General features: G+C 50.9%; 1 protein-coding gene across 6 annotated transcripts in view; it reads left to right on the forward strand.

Annotated features, from left to right (window-relative positions):
- The window catches only part of ATP2B4 (ATPase plasma membrane Ca2+ transporting 4), a 120,039-nt gene that overhangs the window by 67,605 nt on the left and 32,503 nt on the right, over window positions 1-19,931 (forward strand). For 4 of the 6 annotated variants that reach the window (XM_006159177.3, XM_027776020.1, XM_027776017.1 and 1 more), the window contains exons 3-8: window positions 12,617-12,814; window positions 14,091-14,348; window positions 14,821-14,946; window positions 15,407-15,532; window positions 17,442-17,477; window positions 19,014-19,175. In XM_006159177.3, the coding sequence (XP_006159239.1) occupies window positions 12,617-12,814; window positions 14,091-14,348; window positions 14,821-14,946; window positions 15,407-15,532; window positions 17,442-17,477; window positions 19,014-19,175 (906 nt within the window). The remainder of the gene's footprint in view (window positions 1-12,616; window positions 12,815-14,090; window positions 14,349-14,820; window positions 14,947-15,406; window positions 15,533-17,441; window positions 17,478-19,013; window positions 19,176-19,931) is intronic. The other 2 variants (XM_027776021.1, XM_027776019.1) reach the window with 1 other exon arrangement.

The following is a 19,931-nucleotide window of genomic DNA, read 5'->3' on the forward strand; positions in this document are numbered from 1 at the left end:
TCTTTTTTTATATAATTAATATTATTTTTTCATTCATTCATTTATTTTTTAATTTGACCAGAGAGAGATAGAGGGTGAGAGTGAGAGAGAGAGGAAGTGAGAAAGCAAGCCACCAGACTCAGGACTTGAACCCTGGTTGGCCATGTGGGAGTGTCTAGCACCTTAACCACCATGCCACCCGGTGGTCCCCCCATCCCCCCGTTCTCTATACCTCTAAACTTGTTTGCTCTCTCATAGGCTTTGAGTTCAAATACTAGTGCTACCGTTCACTAGCTCAATACTACTTAGCAGTTTATCCAGCCTCCCTGAGTCACTTTCTCCTTTGAAAATAATACTGATAGTACCTAGCCCACAAAGTTAGTAGGATTAGATAATAGATGTACCGTACCCAAACTTACAGGTGTTTAATAAATTAATCGTCTCCGATTAAAACAGAGCCCATGTATCTAAAGATATTCGCCACCATGCAAGTGTCTATGGAGTGTCACGTATTATCATACCTGCAGAGGTTACTGCATGTGTGACAGCAACCACTGTCCGTTCTTCCACTGGCCTTTTTATTTCAGTTCATTTTTTAATTTCTTCCGTGAGTGAGAAAGACAGGCAAAGAGTGAGACGAATAGAAAGATAGGTGTGTCTCATCAGGGTCATCACACGGCACTCCGCTCCCAGCCTCAGCCAGCCCTGGGTCATGGGCGTGCATGTCCCCAGAGAGTCCAGGAAGTCTCTGGATGCTAACCCGTGTGGGTCAGCCTCACAGAGCAGGGTGACTGCTATGCTACAGTGTCCCCCAACCCCCCACTCAGTTCTCGATTACAAAAAGAGGCCTGGTCAAGGTAGCAGTGCTTGTTTCTTCATGAGGCTCAGTCCCTGTCTTTAGCTGGTATCTAGTGACTACCCTTGGGGTACTGCCTACTTCTTGCCAGCTAGGGTTCTTTATTTGGTCACTTTTTTTTTTTTTTTTTTTTTTTTATTTTTTTTCTTTTATGGCACCGCCCCCCGTTTTTTGCTATAGGGCGCATGCACTCGCCAGAAAGACAGAAAAAGACAGAAAATGAGAAATCAGCCCCCAGGGGGGATGGCCACGCCGCAATCCCTTCTCCTGCATTCTCCTTTCGGGATCTTGGGCATGCATGCACACACACCTGGAGTGAGTTTAAGCCACCGGGTCCTGGACTCGAGCCACCTTCGACCACATGGGAGTCCATCGACATAGCCATTACGCCATCTGCTGGTCCCTTGGTCACTTTTATGGTAGCATTGACCTTAAAGAGTCTGGTCCTAATTCTGTTTTCACTGAGATTATGCAGTACTTTATAAACAACTGCCAGCATTTAAGAAGGATCTCTCTTCATCCCTTCCTATGTTCTTCTTGATCCCTTGGGTCAGTTGTTTCTCACAAAGTGAGACTCAGGAGTCTAAATAGCTGGACCTGAGGAGCTCCTAACAGTAGAATCCAGACTTTCCTCCAGTTTTCCAGACCCTTCCCCAGAGCTACTACTGTTTCCTTCCCGATTCCCAGAGAGCTTCCATTTCCCAAAAACCAACATACGGCTCACTTTTCTTTTGACATCAGATGTCAAATGATAGAGATAGAGATAATGCTCATGGATTCTTTCCCATGTGTTCAGACTAATAATTGAAAGCCACCCCTTCTGATGGATGATGGCTGGTGCTGCTTTTGCTGCAAACCCTAGCAAGGCCTCTGTCCCAGGTCTCCCACCATGAGCTCAAGTATCCACTGCCAGACTCCTGCTTCCTTAGATCACAAATGCAAATTTTTTTCAAGTAATTGATGCATTTTTGGGGGTAACTATTCATTTAATTTTATGAGAGCAAGAGAGAGAAGGAAAGTGAGAAAGCAAGCCACCAGGTTCAGGACTCGAACTGTGGTCAGCCATGTAGGAGTGTCCAGTGCCTTAACCACCATGCCATCTGCTGGTCCCCTAGAAATATGAATCCTGATTTGTTGTCATGTAAGACTTAGCACAAGGCTTGTCCTGGAGCTGGCGAGGCAGGGGGCTAGAAAGCAACCTTCACATTAAGTAATGTTTACCCCCACCCCCCAACGCCAACAGTGACCTCCCCGGGTGTAGGAGTAATCAAGGGGTAAGAAAAGGAGACCCAGAGCAGCTAAGTCCCAGGAGTCTCTGCCCAGATGAGGGTGATGCTAAGCTGTGTAGCTGCCCAGGCAGAGAAAAGAGCATCAATGTGCAGGTGCCCTGATGAGCTGGTATCCAGCTCCCTTGATCACTAGGCCATGGAACCAGCATTCGATCTCTTTTTTTCTTTTTAATTGTCAGAAGATGCGTGTGTTCATGCACATGAGGCAAAGATCGAGAGAGAGCGTGCGAGTGCAGCTCTCTTTCCACTCCCCATTGGGGCATGGTCATGCCATTGACCCTACTCATTTCTCCATCCTGTCAGGACTTGGGACATGCGTGCACATATACTCAGCATTGTTTTGTTTCGGTTTTTGGTTTTTGTTTTTTTTTTCCCAGCATATTTTTTAAACCACTTGGGCCAGGATTCAAATCACAGTCAGCCACATGGGATCTGGCTCCCTATGCACAGGGTTTAACCACTGCTCTATGGAGCTGGCCCCAAGATTTCTTTTATGTTGTTTGTATACAGTGTTTATGACCAAATATAAACAAAAGCCAAGGTGGGAGGGGCTGAGTGGTGGGTCAGCCATAAAACAAAAACTGTGAGGCTGAAGGAAGGTTCAGGTTCATGTCCAAAGACCTCCCTGAGTATACCAGAAACATGCATTCCCATGATCATGATCTGGAGCTGGCTTCAAATGAGGGGGAAACCTTAATACCTTCCCAAGGGCTCATGGGTGGTGTGGTGGTTAAGGTGCTGGACTCCACATGACTGACTACAGTTCAAGTACTGGACCTGGCAGCTTGCTTTCTCTTCCTCTCTGTCTCATGAATGCACGTGCCTATAGTAAAATTTTTAAATAATAATAAAATTAGATAAATAATTCTTAGAACAGAACCCTTCTGAAGGCTGCCCTTTAGCACAGTGGTTAAGTGCTGTGCAGAAGAAGCTGGATCCCATATAGCCAGTCAAGATTCAGGTCCTGGCCTGTGTGACTTAAAAAGTACCAGGTGGGACCAGCAGATTGTTTTGTCAGTGGATCCCCACATATTCAACCACAGTTCGAGTCCTGGATCAAGCAGCTTAAAACTTATGCCCGCTGCATGTGAATGTGTACCCAAAATCCCACAAGGAGAAGGGGAGAGAAAGGGTTGCAGCATGGCCATCCCCACTGGGGGCGTGATTTCTCAGCTTCTGTCTCGCTCTCTGTCTCTGTCTTTCTGGTAAGGGCACATGCTCTATAGCAAAAATCTCTCTAAAAACAATCAAAAACAAAAAACACCAGACAGGGCCAGCAGGTGAAGCAGTGGCTAAGTCACTGAACTCCCATATGGCTGGCCACGGTTCTAGTCCTGGACCTGGCATCTTGCTTTCCCACTTTCTCTTTTTCTCTCTCTGTCCTTCTTTGGTGGGCACACATGCATGCCCTATAGCCGATATAAAAAACAGTAATAATAATAATTAAAATATATAACACTTAAAAAAAAAAAACAAAAACTCCAGGCACATCTGCCCAAGATCCTTATGGGGTGGAGAATTGGAGGCAAAAAGGATTGCAGCATGACCAGGTCAGTGTCTCTCTCTCTCTCTATCTCTTTCTCACTTCTTTCACTTTCTCGTCTTCTGGCATTAGGAACAGACAGGGGTTTTTTTCTTAAAGTAATTTTTAAAAAGACTGTGTTGGTGCTACTCTGTCTCACTCATGAGAAGTTAAAAAAATAAAACAACTGAAGAGGAAAGAAAAGGAGGCAGGAGCGAGGCTGCAGCTCCTCGTCTTACACCAATGGAATCCTTTGAGTTTGCTTTCTTCTTTCCTCACTTCAATTTCTTCATCCCTCCTTTTATTGTCTCTTCTCCTTTCCCTGCCCCAGGCCCAGCCAGCCAATCTCTGATCCCCAGAAAGCGAGTAGTTAGGCTGACTCGGGCTAGAAGACAGCCTTTTTCGTCTGAGCAGCTCCCTTGCTAGCTTGTGGCCTCATGGGCCGGAGAAGCCTTGAGTTAATCCAGGGTGAGAATTACCTGTGGCGTAAGGGGAAGCACGAGCTGTATAGCCCTCATTTTTTCAGTATCCCTTCGTGTGTACGAAGAGGGGATGACTGACACGAGAGGAAGGGTGTGGGTATCCTGCCCCGTGGAACTTTTTCCTGTTGGTCCTCAGCTGCCCCCTCTAGGAAGGAGAGTAATGTTTTCTGGGAAGGAGCTAGGCCAACACTGGGATGGAGGGTCTAGTGTCACCGAGGGAAGCTAGGCACGGCCACTTCTTTGGTGACTGCTGCCACTTACCAAGTGTTCCAGCATGAGGTGCAAGCTTCTTTGTCTTCCATAATTACTGAGTGGCTATTGGATTTAGGAAGCTGAGATTCTTTAGGTAGGATAATGGGCAGAGAGGGAAAGAATCTGTTTTAAAACAGTCAGCCCAAGTAGGAAGTTTGGTCCATTAACCTCAAGATTTAGAATAATACCTCTGTCATCTTAAGATTAATTTAATTGTGTTGGGAACAGCTATGTCGCTGGACTATGTCGCTGGACTCCCATGTAGTCGACTGCGGTTCGAGTCCCAGACCCGGTGGCTTAAATTCATGCTGGGCATGTGTGCGTGCATGCCCAAGATCTGGAGAGGAGAATGGAGGAGAAGGGATTGCAGCATGGCCATCCCCCCCGGGGGGTGATTTCTCGTTTTCTGTCTGTCTCTCTCTGCCTTCCTGGTTAACCCATGCACCCAATAGCAAAAAAAAAACAAAACAAAAAACTCTCTTAAAAGATTAATTTAATTGTGTTCCTGTCAAAATATGCCTCTTGAGGGAAGTGGCATATTCTGCTTAAGGAAGCTAGATTGCACTTGGCTGACTGCAGTTCAAGTCCCAGACCTGGCAGCCTGAAAATCACACCAAGCACCTGTGTGTGCATGCCCAAAATCTAGAAAGGAGACTGGAAGAGAAGGGATCATGGCGTGGCCATGCCTCCTGGTGGGGGGATGGGGGGGTGATTTCTTACTTTCTCTCTCCCTATGATGAGCACATGTGCCCTGTACAAAAAGTAAAATGCAAACACACACATACATACACGCACACACACGCACATGCAAGCACAGAAACAGATGAACTAATATAAAACGTTCTAGTCTTTTCCTCATACTCCATCAGATGGATGCATGCGACTGACTTTTTTGAGGTTTTCCTTTCTGTCTTTAGAGCTTATAGTCTGTTCTAGAATATCAAGTTCTATAAGCTTACCAGTTTGAGATCCGAAGCATGTCCTCGGGCTCTTTTGTGTGTGTGCTGCCTTATCACCATCACCTTAAACTCCTGCCCCAAGACTATTAAGGATGCCATATAAATTATACGAATAACAGTCTATCTAGGCTTGGCCACAGGGCTTAACTTTCCGGGATCCACTCTGCCCATCATGTTTTAGACAGACAAATCAGCACTGCTGTGATTGATGTGAGAGAGACTGAAGCCAAAGAATATCTTGAAGGGAGGGGGAAGAGCAGAGGTGGGCTCAGCTCGGACAGCCAGAAAGGGGCTGCACTGTGACCAGTGGCTTTGCGGAAGACATACCTGGTATCTGGTCGGAGGTGGGAAGGGTTTTCATGTACTTGGGGAGGGACAGCATCTACAGAATGGTGGATGATTGGGCAAGACAGTTAGGCAGTGCTCTCCCTGTCCCTCTCTCCCTGCAGGGAGCTCTGGTTGCATCCGGGAGTCCCTGTTGGGTTTGAGTTACTTGCCGAAGGCTGAATTAGGCCAATGGCCATGACAGCTGTGGCCTTTCTCTGCCCAGCCCAGGCTCTGCAATTTCTTTTCTGTCCAGCCCCTCCTTGCCTAGGGTTGCGCTTCTGAGCCAGCTGGGCTGGCGTAGTGCTGCCAGGCAGGGGGCGGAGAGATCCCCATGGGGGAGTGTGGCTAAACCTGCTGCCTCTCCTGCTTTCTCCCCTTCCCTCCGGCCTGCCACCCTCTGTGCCAGTTTACTTTGGCAGTCAGCAGCGACTCTTTGCAAGTATTTTGGATTCAATTTGGTTTTTAACCTTTTTGCTGTTGCCTTGCATTGAACCAGCGCTGGAGATGGGGGAAAAGATGGCATTCCCTCCTTGAGTGAGGCAGACATTATGTCCGCTCTTGAAAGTGGGGCTTCCGCTCTTTTTATTTAGCTCCGAGGTGTGAGCACTGGAAGTGTGACTCTGACTGGCAGCACATGCATGCAGTCAGGGGAGAAGGTGGCAGGGCAGGGAGCGTCTCCTCCCTGTACCAGAGTTGGAATTTTCGTAAGAGGCATGGAGCAGAGGGCCAGATGAAGGGGGCATGTCTGAGGAAGCTGCCCACCTGGCACAGGGCCTCGGGGACAGGAGCATTGTTCTCCACGGTCACCCGCTTGCTGTGACCTTCAGTAGAGAGCTTTATCTGCAGGGGCTGCAAGTCTAGAAGAGAGAGCACATCTCCAAGCGTGGGTGTGCTAGGCTGGAGATACTGACGCAGGGAAAGGCTCCATGTCCTTGGTAGAGTAGCATTTGAGGAGCGGTGGGAGCTGGCTAGATCCACAGGCCCCTGCAGTGATTTTCAGCCTCTCCTCCCCCTTAGTCCCCTAACCCAGGGTTTCTGAGGTAGGACTTGAAAGGTATTCAGGTGTCTGATCTTCCCATGTACCACAGAAGGACTGCCTTCAAACCAGCCCAGAGAACCTTCTCCCTCGTACTCTCTGTGTGGGAGAAGATCCTGCTGCCGCCTTTGGCAAGGTATCATAACTCCGACAGCTGGGAAGTCCCTCGTGATGTCTGCCCTAGTCCCACCCTCTCAGGGGCTGAGCTAGTTCTGATAAGGGGTATCTCCGCGGTCTGTCTTGGCATCTGAGGGAGCCTGGCCCTGGCCCTGGCCCTCCCCTGCTGGAGTCAAGCCACCGGGTTCCACGTCTCCTCCTGGGCTCGCAGCGGACACAGATGTTCCACTGCTGCCAGCTCTGCCCACCCGCCCAGGCTGTCCTCAGACTGGGGTGGGGTAGGGTGGGGGTGGTGACACCACAGCCCGACATTCCCTGCCTCTCCCAGTTCATGTGTTCAGGCCGGTCTCTGGGCCAGAAGTTCTCTGGTTTTGGGTGGGTCACTCTCCCTCGTGTTCTCAAGGCAAGGTTTCCTCTCATTCTCCTGATGGATTTCTAGGGGAAACCCTTTTCCTGTGCTTCCAGCAGTCTCTCCCTGCCAAGTCCTCCTTCCCCTCTCCAGGAGGCTGCGAGTATTTGCGAAGTCTCTGCAGAGATCAGGGCCTGAAACCTTTTCCTAGGCTGGACTAGTATTTGTGTGAAATTACAGCTGCTGAGATCAGGGCCTGAAAGCCTCTCTGGGACAGAAAGAATTGGAAGAGTAAGCCCAAAACTGGGACTTGGCCGAGCTCCCAGTCCCACATGGCTCTGCACATGTCAGAGAGGATTCCCAAGGCAAGGACAGCTCATAGCCCCAGCCTGCCCCGCCCTGCTGAAAAATTCAATTCTTAAGGTAATAGTCATTCCAGCCTAGCGTAACTTAAGGTGGAGCAGAGAGAGGAGCAGGAAAGGGCCCAAAGGAAGAAATAGTGACTTTGAGGTCATCTAGGCATGAGCAAGGCCTGACCTCTTACGTTGTCCAGAATGGTCTTGCTTCCTTTGCTTGGGTCCAGAAGCCATCATAAGGAACTTGTTTCTCTTCCCTTTGCCACAGGGCGCTGCACGTGCATGCAGAGAACACAAGGTCCCTTCTCAGAGCAGGTCATGCCATAATCCATTTTCCTCCATCCCACCTGCTGGGCACACACACACATGTGCAGCATGTTTTTCAAGCCGCATGGAATCTGGCTTCCTCTGCATGGCACCAGCCCGGAACTTTAAACTGAGTATAAACTTCACAGGCTGGGGGCAGCAAGTGGATGCAGGGGTTATGGTGCTGGACTCCGAGATAGCCAACTGTGGTTCGAGTGCCGGACCTGGCACTTTGAAACTCATGCAGTGCACGTGTGTGTGCATACTCAGGATCCCAGGAGGAGCAGGGATTGTGGTGTGGCCATCACCCTAGGGAGTGATTTCTCTCTTTCTCTCTCTCTGTGTCTTCAGCAAGCGCATGCACCCTATAGCAAAAATCTCTCCTTAAAAAGAAAAAAATTCACAGGCTGGACTCTGTCACCAGCCCCAAGGATGGGGAGAAGATGCAACTAACTCACCCCATGTACTGACAGAGGGAGCTGGCTGCTTAGGTGCAGGGGGAAGCCACATGTGGGTCTGCCCTGGTGCACGAAGAGGGGCAGTCAGTGTCCCTGCCTGCCTGGACTGGACTGCAAGTTCCCAGGAGGCAGGAACTTCAGTGCTACAACCAGGCAAGTCCCAGCAAACAGGGACAAGATGGTCACACCAGGTTGAAGCCTCCATAAGTACAGCTGCCTCCACACCCCAGCCCCTCTGCATGTAGGTTGGCGTCCAGTTCCCCTGGGTGGTATAGACTCTGCTCCTTACCAGCTCAAGTAGTCGTGTAACCGCTCCAGGCCTCAGTCTGCACGTACATAGAATGGAGCTGACTGTAGTTCCACTCAGGGATTTGTGAGCTTTGTGCCTGGAGAAGCACCTGGCACGCGGTCGCCACGTAAGCATTAGCGATCTGGTATGTTACTCACTCGTTCAGTGCACGCATTACAGTTGCTGTGTTTGATGTGCCAGGCACGTCGTCGGCCTGAGGAACAAAGGTGCAAATCCTGCCCTCGTGGAGGGCATAGATGGACAATAAATGAGTATGTCAGAAAGTCTGCTCGGTGAGAAGCCTATGGAGGGAAAGAAGTAAGCTGGATGAGGGGGCTGAGAGTGCCGGAGAGAAGGCTGCCCTTTTAATACGGTGGTCAGGATGGGCCTAATGAAAAAAAGGATGTGTTTACAGAGTCCTGAGGAGGTGAGGGCACGAGGCCTAGGCAGTGAAGAGGCGGGTGGGCAGAGGGACCACTAGCAGGCAGGAACCCTGGGCTGGATCTCTGGGTCTCCATGAACAAGGAGAAGTAGCAGGAGACAAGGGCTTGTGGGCTGGGCGGCCCATCAGGGGCCTTAGAGGCCATGTCAGGTCTTTGTTACCCAGTTTCACTCCAGGTAAAAGCCACCGTAGGATTCTGAGCAGATGAGTGGCATGCACTAACTCGGGTCACAGATCATTCTGGCAACTATGCTGAGAACAGACTGAACAGGAGAGAGTGAGGGTGGAAGCAAGAACACCAGTTAGAAGACGGCTGCAGCAAGCCAGGCGAGATGGGGGCTTCGACCAGGGTGGGTTTTTTCTCTAGTCATGACAGCACGTGCACACGAGAGCAAGCGAGGTGAGGCCCCTCTAGGGGTACAGTCTCTTGTGACCCCCTTCCTCCAGCCCACCAGATCTTGGGCACTGGTTTGTGTGCCTGATGTGTTTCAGGTTGACTGGGCTGGGGACTTGAACCCTAGTCACCAAGTGAGATTTGACTTCTCTTTAGCAACACATTAGCACACACCAAGGAGCCAGCCCCGTGTATTTGAAGGAGCACTGGGAGGATATATTGGCTGAATGGGTAAAGCGTTGCAGGGAGAGTCAAGGACAATTACAAAGTGTTTATATGAGAGCAGGAAGGGGCAGATAGCCCTGCCCCCTGCCCCTTTTGGGGATGCTTTGGTAGACTGTTTTTGGGGAGGAGGTGCAGAAAGCTGTAGGGGTATCCCTTAGGATGACGTTGAATGTCTGAAGACCTGGCTTGCCCTCACCATCACCTACTAACCTTTACTCAGGAGGGAAAATCACCTCCGCCCTTTCTATTGTGAAGCCTGCTTCTCCAAGAAACACCCTGGGTAGATTAAGGATTTCTCGGGGCTCCTGTTTCCCTCCAGCATAGCAATCCCCAGTTGGCACAGCCTCACTGTCTCCAGTCCCCGGGGAGAAAGAACCAGCAAGGCCTTGCCTGCTGGCACCTCTGCCTCTGCCTGCCTGGGGATGCAGACGCCCTGCCCAAACTCTCCTTTCCCAGGCCCCGGCCGTCTTTCCTGCTGGGAACCTGACTTCTCTGGGTGGTGGAGGCAGGGAGCCTTTGGGAAGGAGCCCAACCTGCATCTAGTGCCTTGCCAAACTCCCTCCCCTGCAGAGCTCAGCTGTGCGCTCAGCTGGGGGCAGGAAGCCACTTCCCTAACCAGTCCCGGTTCCTTCTCCTGAGCTCTAGCAAGAGATAGGGCCCTCAGTCGCTGGGCATGATGGTGCTGCCTGTGATCCCAGCTACTCGGGGGAGGTTGAGGCTGGAGGATCGTGAGGTAGAGGCCAGCCCAGACAACTTGGTGAGACCCTGTCTCAAGAAAAGAAAGGGAAAGGGGGAAGGGGTCTGCACAGGAGTGGTTGTTAGTTCATGCCCTGACCCCACTTTCCCTTCGGGCAGGCTCCCACATCTGTCTTCCCATGAAGACGAGTGTCTGTACTTCTCCGATATTCCCCCGTATTTTGTCTTCTCATTTATGGTAATGTGGGGGCATGGACACATGAGAGAGAGGAGCACCTTCCACGGAGTCTGGTCATGCCGAGTCCTCTCCCTCCAGTCTGTCGGATCCTGGGCAGCCGTACATGTGCCCAGCCTGTCTTAGATGGACCAGGCCAGGGGTTCGAACTATGATCTCCATGTGGGCTTCAGCTTCTCCCGAGCAGTGCATTACTGCTACACCCCAGAGCTGACCCTGATGCTTTTTGTTTGTAGGGTGAGGCCATCTCCGACCCTGTGGACAGTTCTCCTTTCGTATCTTATTCTCCCACATTCACATCTTTTCCTTCCGAAGGTCTTCTTAGACCTAACGCAAACCTCTCCTCTTGCCATTGGGTTCTCTTCAGGGGAGATGGAGGTGGGTGTCTGTCCTCTCACCAGGCCCCGATCCTCCCACTGGTGGGAGAGCCCTTCCTGTTGACTGAGGCGTCCAGTTCTCTGGCCTCAGCAGCTCGCTTTGTCCTCGCAGCTTCCCGTCGTCGGCTGTCCCCTGCTCTCTGGGACGCTCCGAGTGTCCTCTTCCTCCCTAGTTGCTGACTTTTGCCCCACCCTGCCTGTAGGGAACCCACCAGCAGGCAGCCAGCAGCCACCGCCACCGCCAAAACCAGGACTCGTTTGCCGCAGTGTAAATGACTTGGTGAAGGCGGGCTGGCGCCGACTGCCATGTGAGCATCCGCCGTCCCTGAAGACATGGCCCTGGAGTCCAGGAGAGGGCCTGGGGATAAGGAAGGCACTTGGATAATTCTACCTCTCTGTTCTCCCTCTGCGGACGTGTGTGTGTTATGGTGTGAGGTGTGTAAGTGGAGAATGTGGCCTGTGATGTGATGTGTGTGGTACACGTATGGTTGTGTGGTATGTGTGCGTGGTATCCATGGTGTGTGGTATATATGTGAGTGCATGTGGTAAATGGCATGGTATGTGTGGTGTATGTGATACGGAGTGGAGTGTTTGTGGTATATGGCACGCGTGGTGTGTGGTGTATGTAGTGAGGGGTGGTACATGTGTGGTATGCGGCATGTGGTATGTATGGGTGCTGTTTGTGGTGCGGGTGGTAGGTGTGTGGTATTATGTGTTGTGTGTATGGTGTCTAGCGTATGGTGGTGTATGTGGCAGGTGGTGTGTATGGCATGTAGTGTGTGGTGTATGTGGTATGTAGGGTGTGTGGGTGGTGTTTGGTGTGTGGTGGGAGTGGCACGTGCGGTGTATGTATGTGGTGGTGTGTGGCAAGTAGTGTTTGTGGGGTGTGTTTGGTGTGAGGCATGTGTGGAGTGTGTGTGCACGCACAGGTCAAGGAGCACATGTATGTGTTAGCTGGGAGGATGCAACCAGTCAAGGACCACCTGGTACCTGAGAATGCTGCAGCCTCCGCTCGTTGTTCTGTTAGTCAGCTGAACACAGCGCTGCTGTTGGTACCTACTGACGCTTAGTACCTGGCGGGGTAGCAGCACCTCTTTGTGGGCTGGGCAGGAAAGGGGGACGTGCCCTTGGTGGGGAAGCCCAGCAGAGCCTCTGCTCTCATGAGCCCCTAGAGCTCGCAGAACTGGGAATCGAGACACACGGGTGGGCTCTGCCTCCCATGAGGTCTTGCGTGACCTCAAGCTACTCGTCCCTTCTGGCCTTCATGTGAGCCAGAGGAGAATGCTCACTCTGTGTCCACGTCCACACCAGCACTCACATGTGAATGGGAGAGCAAAGCTCTGTGTGAATCCAGAGAGGCATGATACTGTTTATGTTCTCAGGCTGGAGCCTGGAGCATGCTTAGGGGGGAGCAGATGGAAATGCACATCTGGACCAGCCGATCCTGGTTCCTAAGAGCAGCAAGTGAGTCTGGTGACCCCGTGGTCAGCTAGTCCAACTTTGCCCATTTTTAGATGAAAAGCTCCTCACCCCTGAGTCCTGGGCAAATTCAGTGGCTGGCCCCCCTAATCGAATCTCACTGGGCAGACCCAGAGGCCAGGAGTCTTTCAGTTGCCCTCATTGTGTGCCCCGTTTTTCTTACCCACTCATTCACCCTGTCTCCTTTGCAGGTCTGTCTGGGAACCCTGCCGATCTGGAGAAACGTAGGCAGGTGTTTGGACAGAACGTGATCCCTCCCAAAAAGCCCAAGACCTTCTTAGAGTTAGTGTGGGAAGCCCTCCAAGATGTCACACTCATCATCCTGGAGATCGCGGCTGTCATCTCCCTGGTCCTGTCCTTCTACCGCCCCCCTGGCGGAGAGAACGAACGTGAGTGCCGAGCCAGCAGGACTCCGACCTGGGCTCTTCCTACCTCCACCGAAAGCAAGGGAAGTTAGGGGTGATAGGTTATAGCTTAAACCTCCTTCCAGGAATGATCCAGAGTGGGCTGTCCAAAGGAAGCCAACTACTGGGTCATCAGAAATGTCATAATGCATTTTTGCATAGAAACACACAACATGGGAACCAGCAGTTAGCGTAATGGCTATGTTGCTGGACTCCCACGTAGTCGACCGCGGTTCGCGTCCCGGACCCGGTGGCTTAAAACTCAGGCCGGGTGCGTGTGCCTGCATGCCCAAGATCCCAAGAGGAGAATGGAGGAGAAGGGATTGCGGCGTGGCCATCCCCCCTGGGGGGTGATTTCTCGCTTTCTGTCTCTATGTCTCTCTCTCTCTGTCTGGTGAGCGCACGCGCCCTACAGTGAAAACCTCTCTCAAAAAAAAAAAGAAACACGCAACATGGCTTTTCCGATGACCCAGTAGTAGCTAGCAAGCTATTCTTCTAATCTCTCCCATTCCAGGGTTTCTCTCCCTTTTCCCATCAAATCCTTATTCAGAATGGCATGAATATCATCACCCAAACTGACAAAATCCCTGCTTCTCCAAGTGCCCCCTGCCCACCACCAGCTGTCCGGCACTGTGGGAAACCATATAGGAGGTCACAAGGCTTTATTGTTTCGTTTGTAAGTTTCTTGATCTATTTTTCCATAAGTGAAAGGCAGAGGTCTTGAGAAACAGACACCTCACAGAGTCCCGACACCCCAGTCACCCTACCCCTCAACTTTAGCCAGCCCTGAATCGTGGGCACTCTCACGCCTGGCATTCTCCAGAGGTCTCTGGATGAGAATCCAGAACCTTCCCAGAATCCTAAGTTATTTACATGTGACAGGCCTGTAATTTGCATTGACATACTTTGTACTATTGACTCACTTGCTCCTTTGGGATTCGCATAAATAGTTGTACTCGATCCCGCTGATGTTCTCAGAGGATGGCTCTTCTACTGAAGAGTTTTGTTTTTAACATTTATTTATTTATTTACTTGTTGTGATTATCAAGCCACCAGGTCCAGGACTCGAACCGTGGCCCGCCATGTGGGAGTCTGGCACTTTAACCACCATGCCACCTGCTGGCCCTCTACTGAAGAGTTTTGTTTTATGTTATCCTCTGACCCTCATTCTCTACTTTGGAGGCATTATGGCAGGACTGTCCCATTTCCTAATGTCAACCAAAGCCCTTCACTGACAGTTTCTCTTCCTTCGCGGAGTTAGGGTGTGGCCAGGGCAGAGGTAGCCCAGAAGATGAAGGGGAGGCAGAAGCTGGCTGGATTGAAGGGGCAGCCATCCTGTTCTCAGTGATCATCGTGGTGTTAGTGACCGCCTTCAACGACTGGAGCAAAGAGAAACAATTCCGAGGGCTGCAGAGCCGCATCGAACAGGAGCAGAAATTCTCCATTATCCGAAATGGCCAGCTCATCCAGCTCCCTGTGGCCGAGATAGTGGTGGGAGACATCGCCCAAGTCAAATATGGTGAGAGCTGCACTGTCCTCACCCCTGTGCCACCGCCCACATGCACACATCACAGAGCAGGCCCTCAGCATGCAGGGCGGGAACTACTGACCACCCAGTGTGATGAGACCCCTGATTGCATTGGCTGCCGGGGTAGACTTTAAGGAGGTCATGGGAAAGAATTTCAAAGAAAGTCATAGCTGTCCCAAAAGATTGTTGGATTTGTGGCCCGGATGCGTTCGGGTTAAACGTGTATAATATTCAGGCCATGGGAAGGTGCTTGGGGCTCAATACTAGTTTGAATTTATAATGGCTGGAAAGGAAACATCTCAGGTTGTACAGAGCTGACATTGCCTTCAAAAGGCTCTCCAGGTAACTAGAGGTAGTGCCCAAGGGAGTAGCCCTGGGACCGTGTTGAAAGAGGGATTGGTCCCATGCTCTGCTTGGCTCTTCCTGCCCTCCCTCACTGTCCCCTCCTCCCCACGTGCACTAGGTGACCTGCTGCCTGCAGATGGGATCCTCATCCAGGGGAACGATCTGAAGATTGATGAGAGCTCTCTGACAGGGGAATCAGACCATGTCAAGAAGTCCCTGGACAAAGACCCCATGTTGCTCTCAGGTATAGCCTCTGGCTACCCGGGTTCCCATTCTACCTTCCCCAGGCAGCCAAGCTTCCCAGCCATGGGGTACAGACCCTGCTCTCTCCTCCGACCTGGGCCGCCTCCTTCCTTTGGTTTGACCAGGGTAGTAGCATATTGGTGGGCTAAATGCAAGACATCAGGCAACCTGGAAGAGGTTTCTATGACACAGTATGGAGGGTCCTCAGAGGCTCTGCTGGTTTGAGGAGGGGGCCTTACCCTAAAGCATTTGGACGCATCTTCTTCCTTTCCCATAGTTTGCTTGGTCTGTTTGAAACAGGCCCAGCTCCTGCCCTTGTCCTGCTGTCTGCTAAGTGTATCCTTATTCCTTGGGGGAAGAAGGGACTATTTTTTCTCTCTAAGTTCCTGTTTCATACCAAATCATGGCTAGATATTTAAAAAATAAAAATAATATTCCTTTTCATTTTCTTCCCTATGTAGGCACCCATGTGATGGAAGGTTCTGGCCGAATGGTAGTGACTGCTGTGGGTGTCAACTCCCAGACCGGAATCATCTTCACTCTCTTGGGAGCCAGTGAGGATGACGAGGAAGACAAGAAGAAGAAAGGTAAGAGGCATCAGAAGGAGGTTGTCTTATTTCTTATCTCCGTGGAAACTAGGAAGTGAGGGAACAGGCAGGATGGAAAGCCTGGTTGGAAGAAGCTGCTGGAATGAAGAGTGCAGGTATCCAGACTGTGCTGAGATAAGGATATAAAGCCTGGCTCTCTAGGCTCCCTGATGAAAACCAGACCCTGACTCCGGACGCCCAAATCAGGCTGTGTTTGAGTCTCTATTCCTGTGTCTGCTAGCGGGCTGTAAAGGGATGTTACGAAGCCTGCCCCAAAGGAGCTGCCCCAAAGGAGCTGGCGAGGTATTCTGAGGTGCCCTCCAAGCACTCGCCTCCTCCCACCTGTGTCTTCCTCAACAGTGAGGACTATGTAAATCCCCAAGGCCAAGAGGAAACTGGTCAGAAGAAGAAACAGGATTTCTGCTGACCACTGTGGGCTCTCTGTGGAAGAGACACGGCTAGGAGAATGGGGACAGAAAGGTGATAGCTGCCCTGACGTTAGTCCGGCCCTTGCCATGCCCTTGCGTTTGAAGGAAGGAATGACAGAAGGAGAAGGAGAGAAGATACTGAAACCAAATCTATGTCCCCCTCTGCATTTTCCTTCCCTTGGGGAGAGAAGGAGTTCTACCACTTGGCCGGAGGGTCATCTTGAGCTATATAGTGGAGGGCAGTTAATGAAAAGGGAATGAGACACGTTCTCGGCAACGAGACTGTTCGTTTCTACAGCGACCGCAGATGAGTAAGGAGGAGCTTGCCTGGCGCTCTTGGACAGATATGGAGATGCCTTTCAGGGCCTTTGCCATTGGGCAGAAACTGTCCAAGCCTCTCGCTCCCTTACCCTCACCCCGTTTTTTCCAAGCCAGCAGCACCCTGCTAACAGCAAACATGCTTCCAGAGAAAGCAGCACGGGTGTGGGTGTGCCCTCAGCTGCATGAGCATTTTGGCCAGTATCCCAAGGGTTCATTAGAGCCTCTGGTAGCAATGAATGAAACCGGAGATGTGCACGTCCTTTCCAGTGATTTCTTTCCCTGCAACCCAGCCCCTTTGCTGTTGCCCTTCTGGGCTCTGAGCAGGACCAACACATTAGATATCTGATCTCTGGATTTTTTTATTTTTTGAGAGGTTTCTGCTATAGGGTGCATGCGCTCGCCAGAAAGATAAAGAAAGACAGAGAGACAGAAAGCGAGAAATCACCAATCACCCCCCCAGGGGTGATGGCCATATGAGTAAGGAGGAGCTTGCCTGGCGCTCTTGGACAGATATGGAGATGCCTTTCAGGGCCTTTGCCATTGGGCAGAAACTGTCCAAGCCTCTCGCTCCCTTACCCTCACCCCGTTTTTTCCAAGCCAGCAGCACCCTGCTAACAGCAAACATGCTTCCAGAGAAAGCAGCACGGGTGTGGGTGTGCCCTCAGCTGCATGAGCATTTTGGCCAGTATCCCAAGGGTTCATTAGAGCCTCTGGTAGCAATGAATGAAACCGGAGATGTGCACGTCCTTTCCAGTGATTTCTTTCCCTGCAACCCAGCCCCTTTGCTGTTGCCCTTCTGGGCTCTGAGCAGGACCAACACATTAGATATCTGATCTCTGGATTTTTTTATTTTTTGAGAGGTTTCTGCTATAGGGTGCATGCGCTCGCCAGAAAGATAAAGAAAGACAGAGAGACAGAAAGCGAGAAATCACCAATCACCCCCCCAGGGGTGATGGCCATACCGCAACCCCTTCTCCTCCATTCTCCTCTCGGGATCTTGGGCACACACGCACACATGCCCGGGTCTGGGACTCGAACCGTGGTCGACTGTATGGGAGTCCAGCAACGTAGCCATTACGCCATCTACTGATCCTGATATCCGATCTCTTAATAGTCACTTTTGGGTCTCCACCCCACTTTTTTCTTTCTTCTTCAAACAGGTAAAAAACAAGGAGTCCCTGAAAATCGCAACAAAGGTAACCTCTCCATCCACTCATTTACCATCTCTACCTGCCACACTCAAATCAGACCTTTCCAGGCCATCTGCCTTCTCCCTTTTCCTCTCCATAAATCCGTTACCTGCTGCTGTGCCCAGATGCCTCATCCGGAGGAAGGTGCAGAGATAGGGCCCAGTCCCAGTCTAAGATGGGACAACAGCACCCTCTGCTGTTGGCTTACAGAACCTCACGTTAAGGCTTTTCTTGGGGTTGTGTAGGATTTACCTCTTCCTAGAGTGCCGAATTCTTTGCTTCATTGCCCTCAGCCTGATTTAAACATCACTGGTCATCAGCTCCAGGGACTTCAGGGTCCTTACTGTGGTGGAGGGAGTTGGGTGGGCAGTCCCTGCACCCTCCTCTTGCTAGCTGCCTCATCCGTGTCCTCTTCTGGTCTGGATTCCTTCTCTGCTGATCTTCGGGGGCTGCTTGGAGAGAGCCCTTTCTCAGGATCTCTCTCGCACCCATCTCTTTCTTTGTTCTCGCCACAGTCTGTTTTCTTCCTCCTGATCTGATGTGTGTTTCTCTTTTGGTGGCCGTGTTTACACCTCGTCTCTGTCTTATTTGTGAGTCTGATGGCGGAGACAGCGTCTCAGGAAGGGCCCCCTTCCAGGGGATGAGCTCTGCAGGGTGAAGTTGGAGGGGGATTGGGAACAGCAAGAATGTTCTCTTGAGACACTCCTAGAGGTGTTTTTCCTTAGTAACTCACATCACAGCAGTCTTTAGGTATGACGTCATCACATTGGCGAGCCAGGGCTAATCAGAAATAATTCTTTCATTTTAAATCTTTTTCACTCTTCTTTCAAAAGTAAAATTCACTTATATGTCTGTCTTTATCCCTGCTCTCTCTTAATTTAGAGGACCCTCATACTAACTTCTTTCCTCCCCTGCAAAAGACTTAACCCCAGGCCCCTCTCTATACCCCCCTGCATTTGTCAAATGGGAAAAAAAGAGCATTACCTTCCACTCTCCTTCAACTGATAGAAGAAGGAGCTGGAAAATACCCGAGGTCTAGGGGTCTGTTTCTTCCCTGACAATCAAGAGAGAGAGAAAGAGATGAGCCTTTTAACAGAGCGGGCCAGGACCCTTATGTCCTAGGAACATCTGGCAGCCTTCCATTCAGCCCCTCTTTGCAATAAAGGTTCACTATTTTAAGCACTGAATTCCAGGAAGTGTAGCTGTTGGTAATAGCACTTAGTGGTGTGATTAATTCCCCTGCTGGAATAAAGCTGACTTGACGCTCTGACATGGTACCAGGAAGCTGCCACTGGAGAGGAAATCCATATCTGAGAGCACCCCCGTTTCATCCACAGGTGTTAGGATGTCATTTCAAAGGCCGTAATAGAGAGTTGAAAGCAAGTTCCATGCCTGGCCTTGGGTGGGAATGGCCAGACCTGATGTCAGGAGCCCAAGGTGGTGTATTCCAGGAAAAAGACAGAAGGGGTGTGGATTTCTACCCATTTGCCTGTCAGCCACCACCTTGCCTGCTCACCTGTCCTCTTTATGTGTACATCCTAGCAAAGACCCAGGACGGAGTGGCTCTGGAGATCCAACCACTCAACAGCCAGGAAGGAATCGACAATGAGGAAAAGGACAAGAAGATATCCAAGGTGCCCAAGAAGGAAAAGTCGGTGTTGCAGGGCAAGCTCACCCGGCTGGCTGTGCAGATCGGGAAAGCAGGTGAGTAGGCCAGCATCTCGTTGTTGTTTATCAGGGTTTCTCAAGGTCTTCCCCACTTCGATCCCCTTCCTCTACGTCAACCAGGACTGGCAGAAAACAAAACAAAACAAAAGCTGAAACGTCTAAATGGCTGGTGGGGTCTGCATTGCTCTCCCTCTCTCTGCCGCCTTTTGGGCATTTCTGGGGCTTTTTAGAGAGCAGTGTTTTCCAATGGCTAAAGATGAATGGTTCTGAAGTCTCTTCCATCCAAACAGATGGGAAGTAAAGAGCATAAATCACAATAGGGGCCATGTGCATTAGCAAGAAGGAAGAGTAATGACCACAACGGTGTCTCCTGTCTCCTGTTTCAGCTTGTAAATTCCTCAAGGATAGAGAAGGCTGCAGATTGCTGGAGGCAATTCCCCAGCAGAGGAGAAGCATCTGGCCTAGCACAGAACAATAAATATGAGATGAAGACTGGAGGGGAAAGGAAGACAATGGTTAGAGAGGCTCTCTCCAGGGGAGCATCACTAAGTGTGTGTGTACAGTGAGAGGAAGTGGCTTCCCCATCACTTCCCTCTCCTTCCTCCTGCCTTCCACCACCTCCATTTAATGGTAGGCGGGGTGCAGGGGAAATGAGAGGAAGATTGCTCCTTCCGAGCACACATACCCCAGGTCTCGTACCACTGTCCACACCCCAGTCAGGCCCCCGCTGAGCACCATCATAATCAGCACATTGCTGTGTGTCATTCACCTGGGGTTTTTGTCGGTACAGAT

This window comes from Tupaia chinensis, unplaced genomic scaffold (genome assembly GCF_000334495.1).
Source record: "Tupaia chinensis unplaced genomic scaffold, TupChi_1.0 Scaffold000627_1, whole genome shotgun sequence".
Lineage (NCBI taxonomy): Eukaryota > Metazoa > Chordata > Mammalia > Scandentia > Tupaiidae > Tupaia > Tupaia belangeri.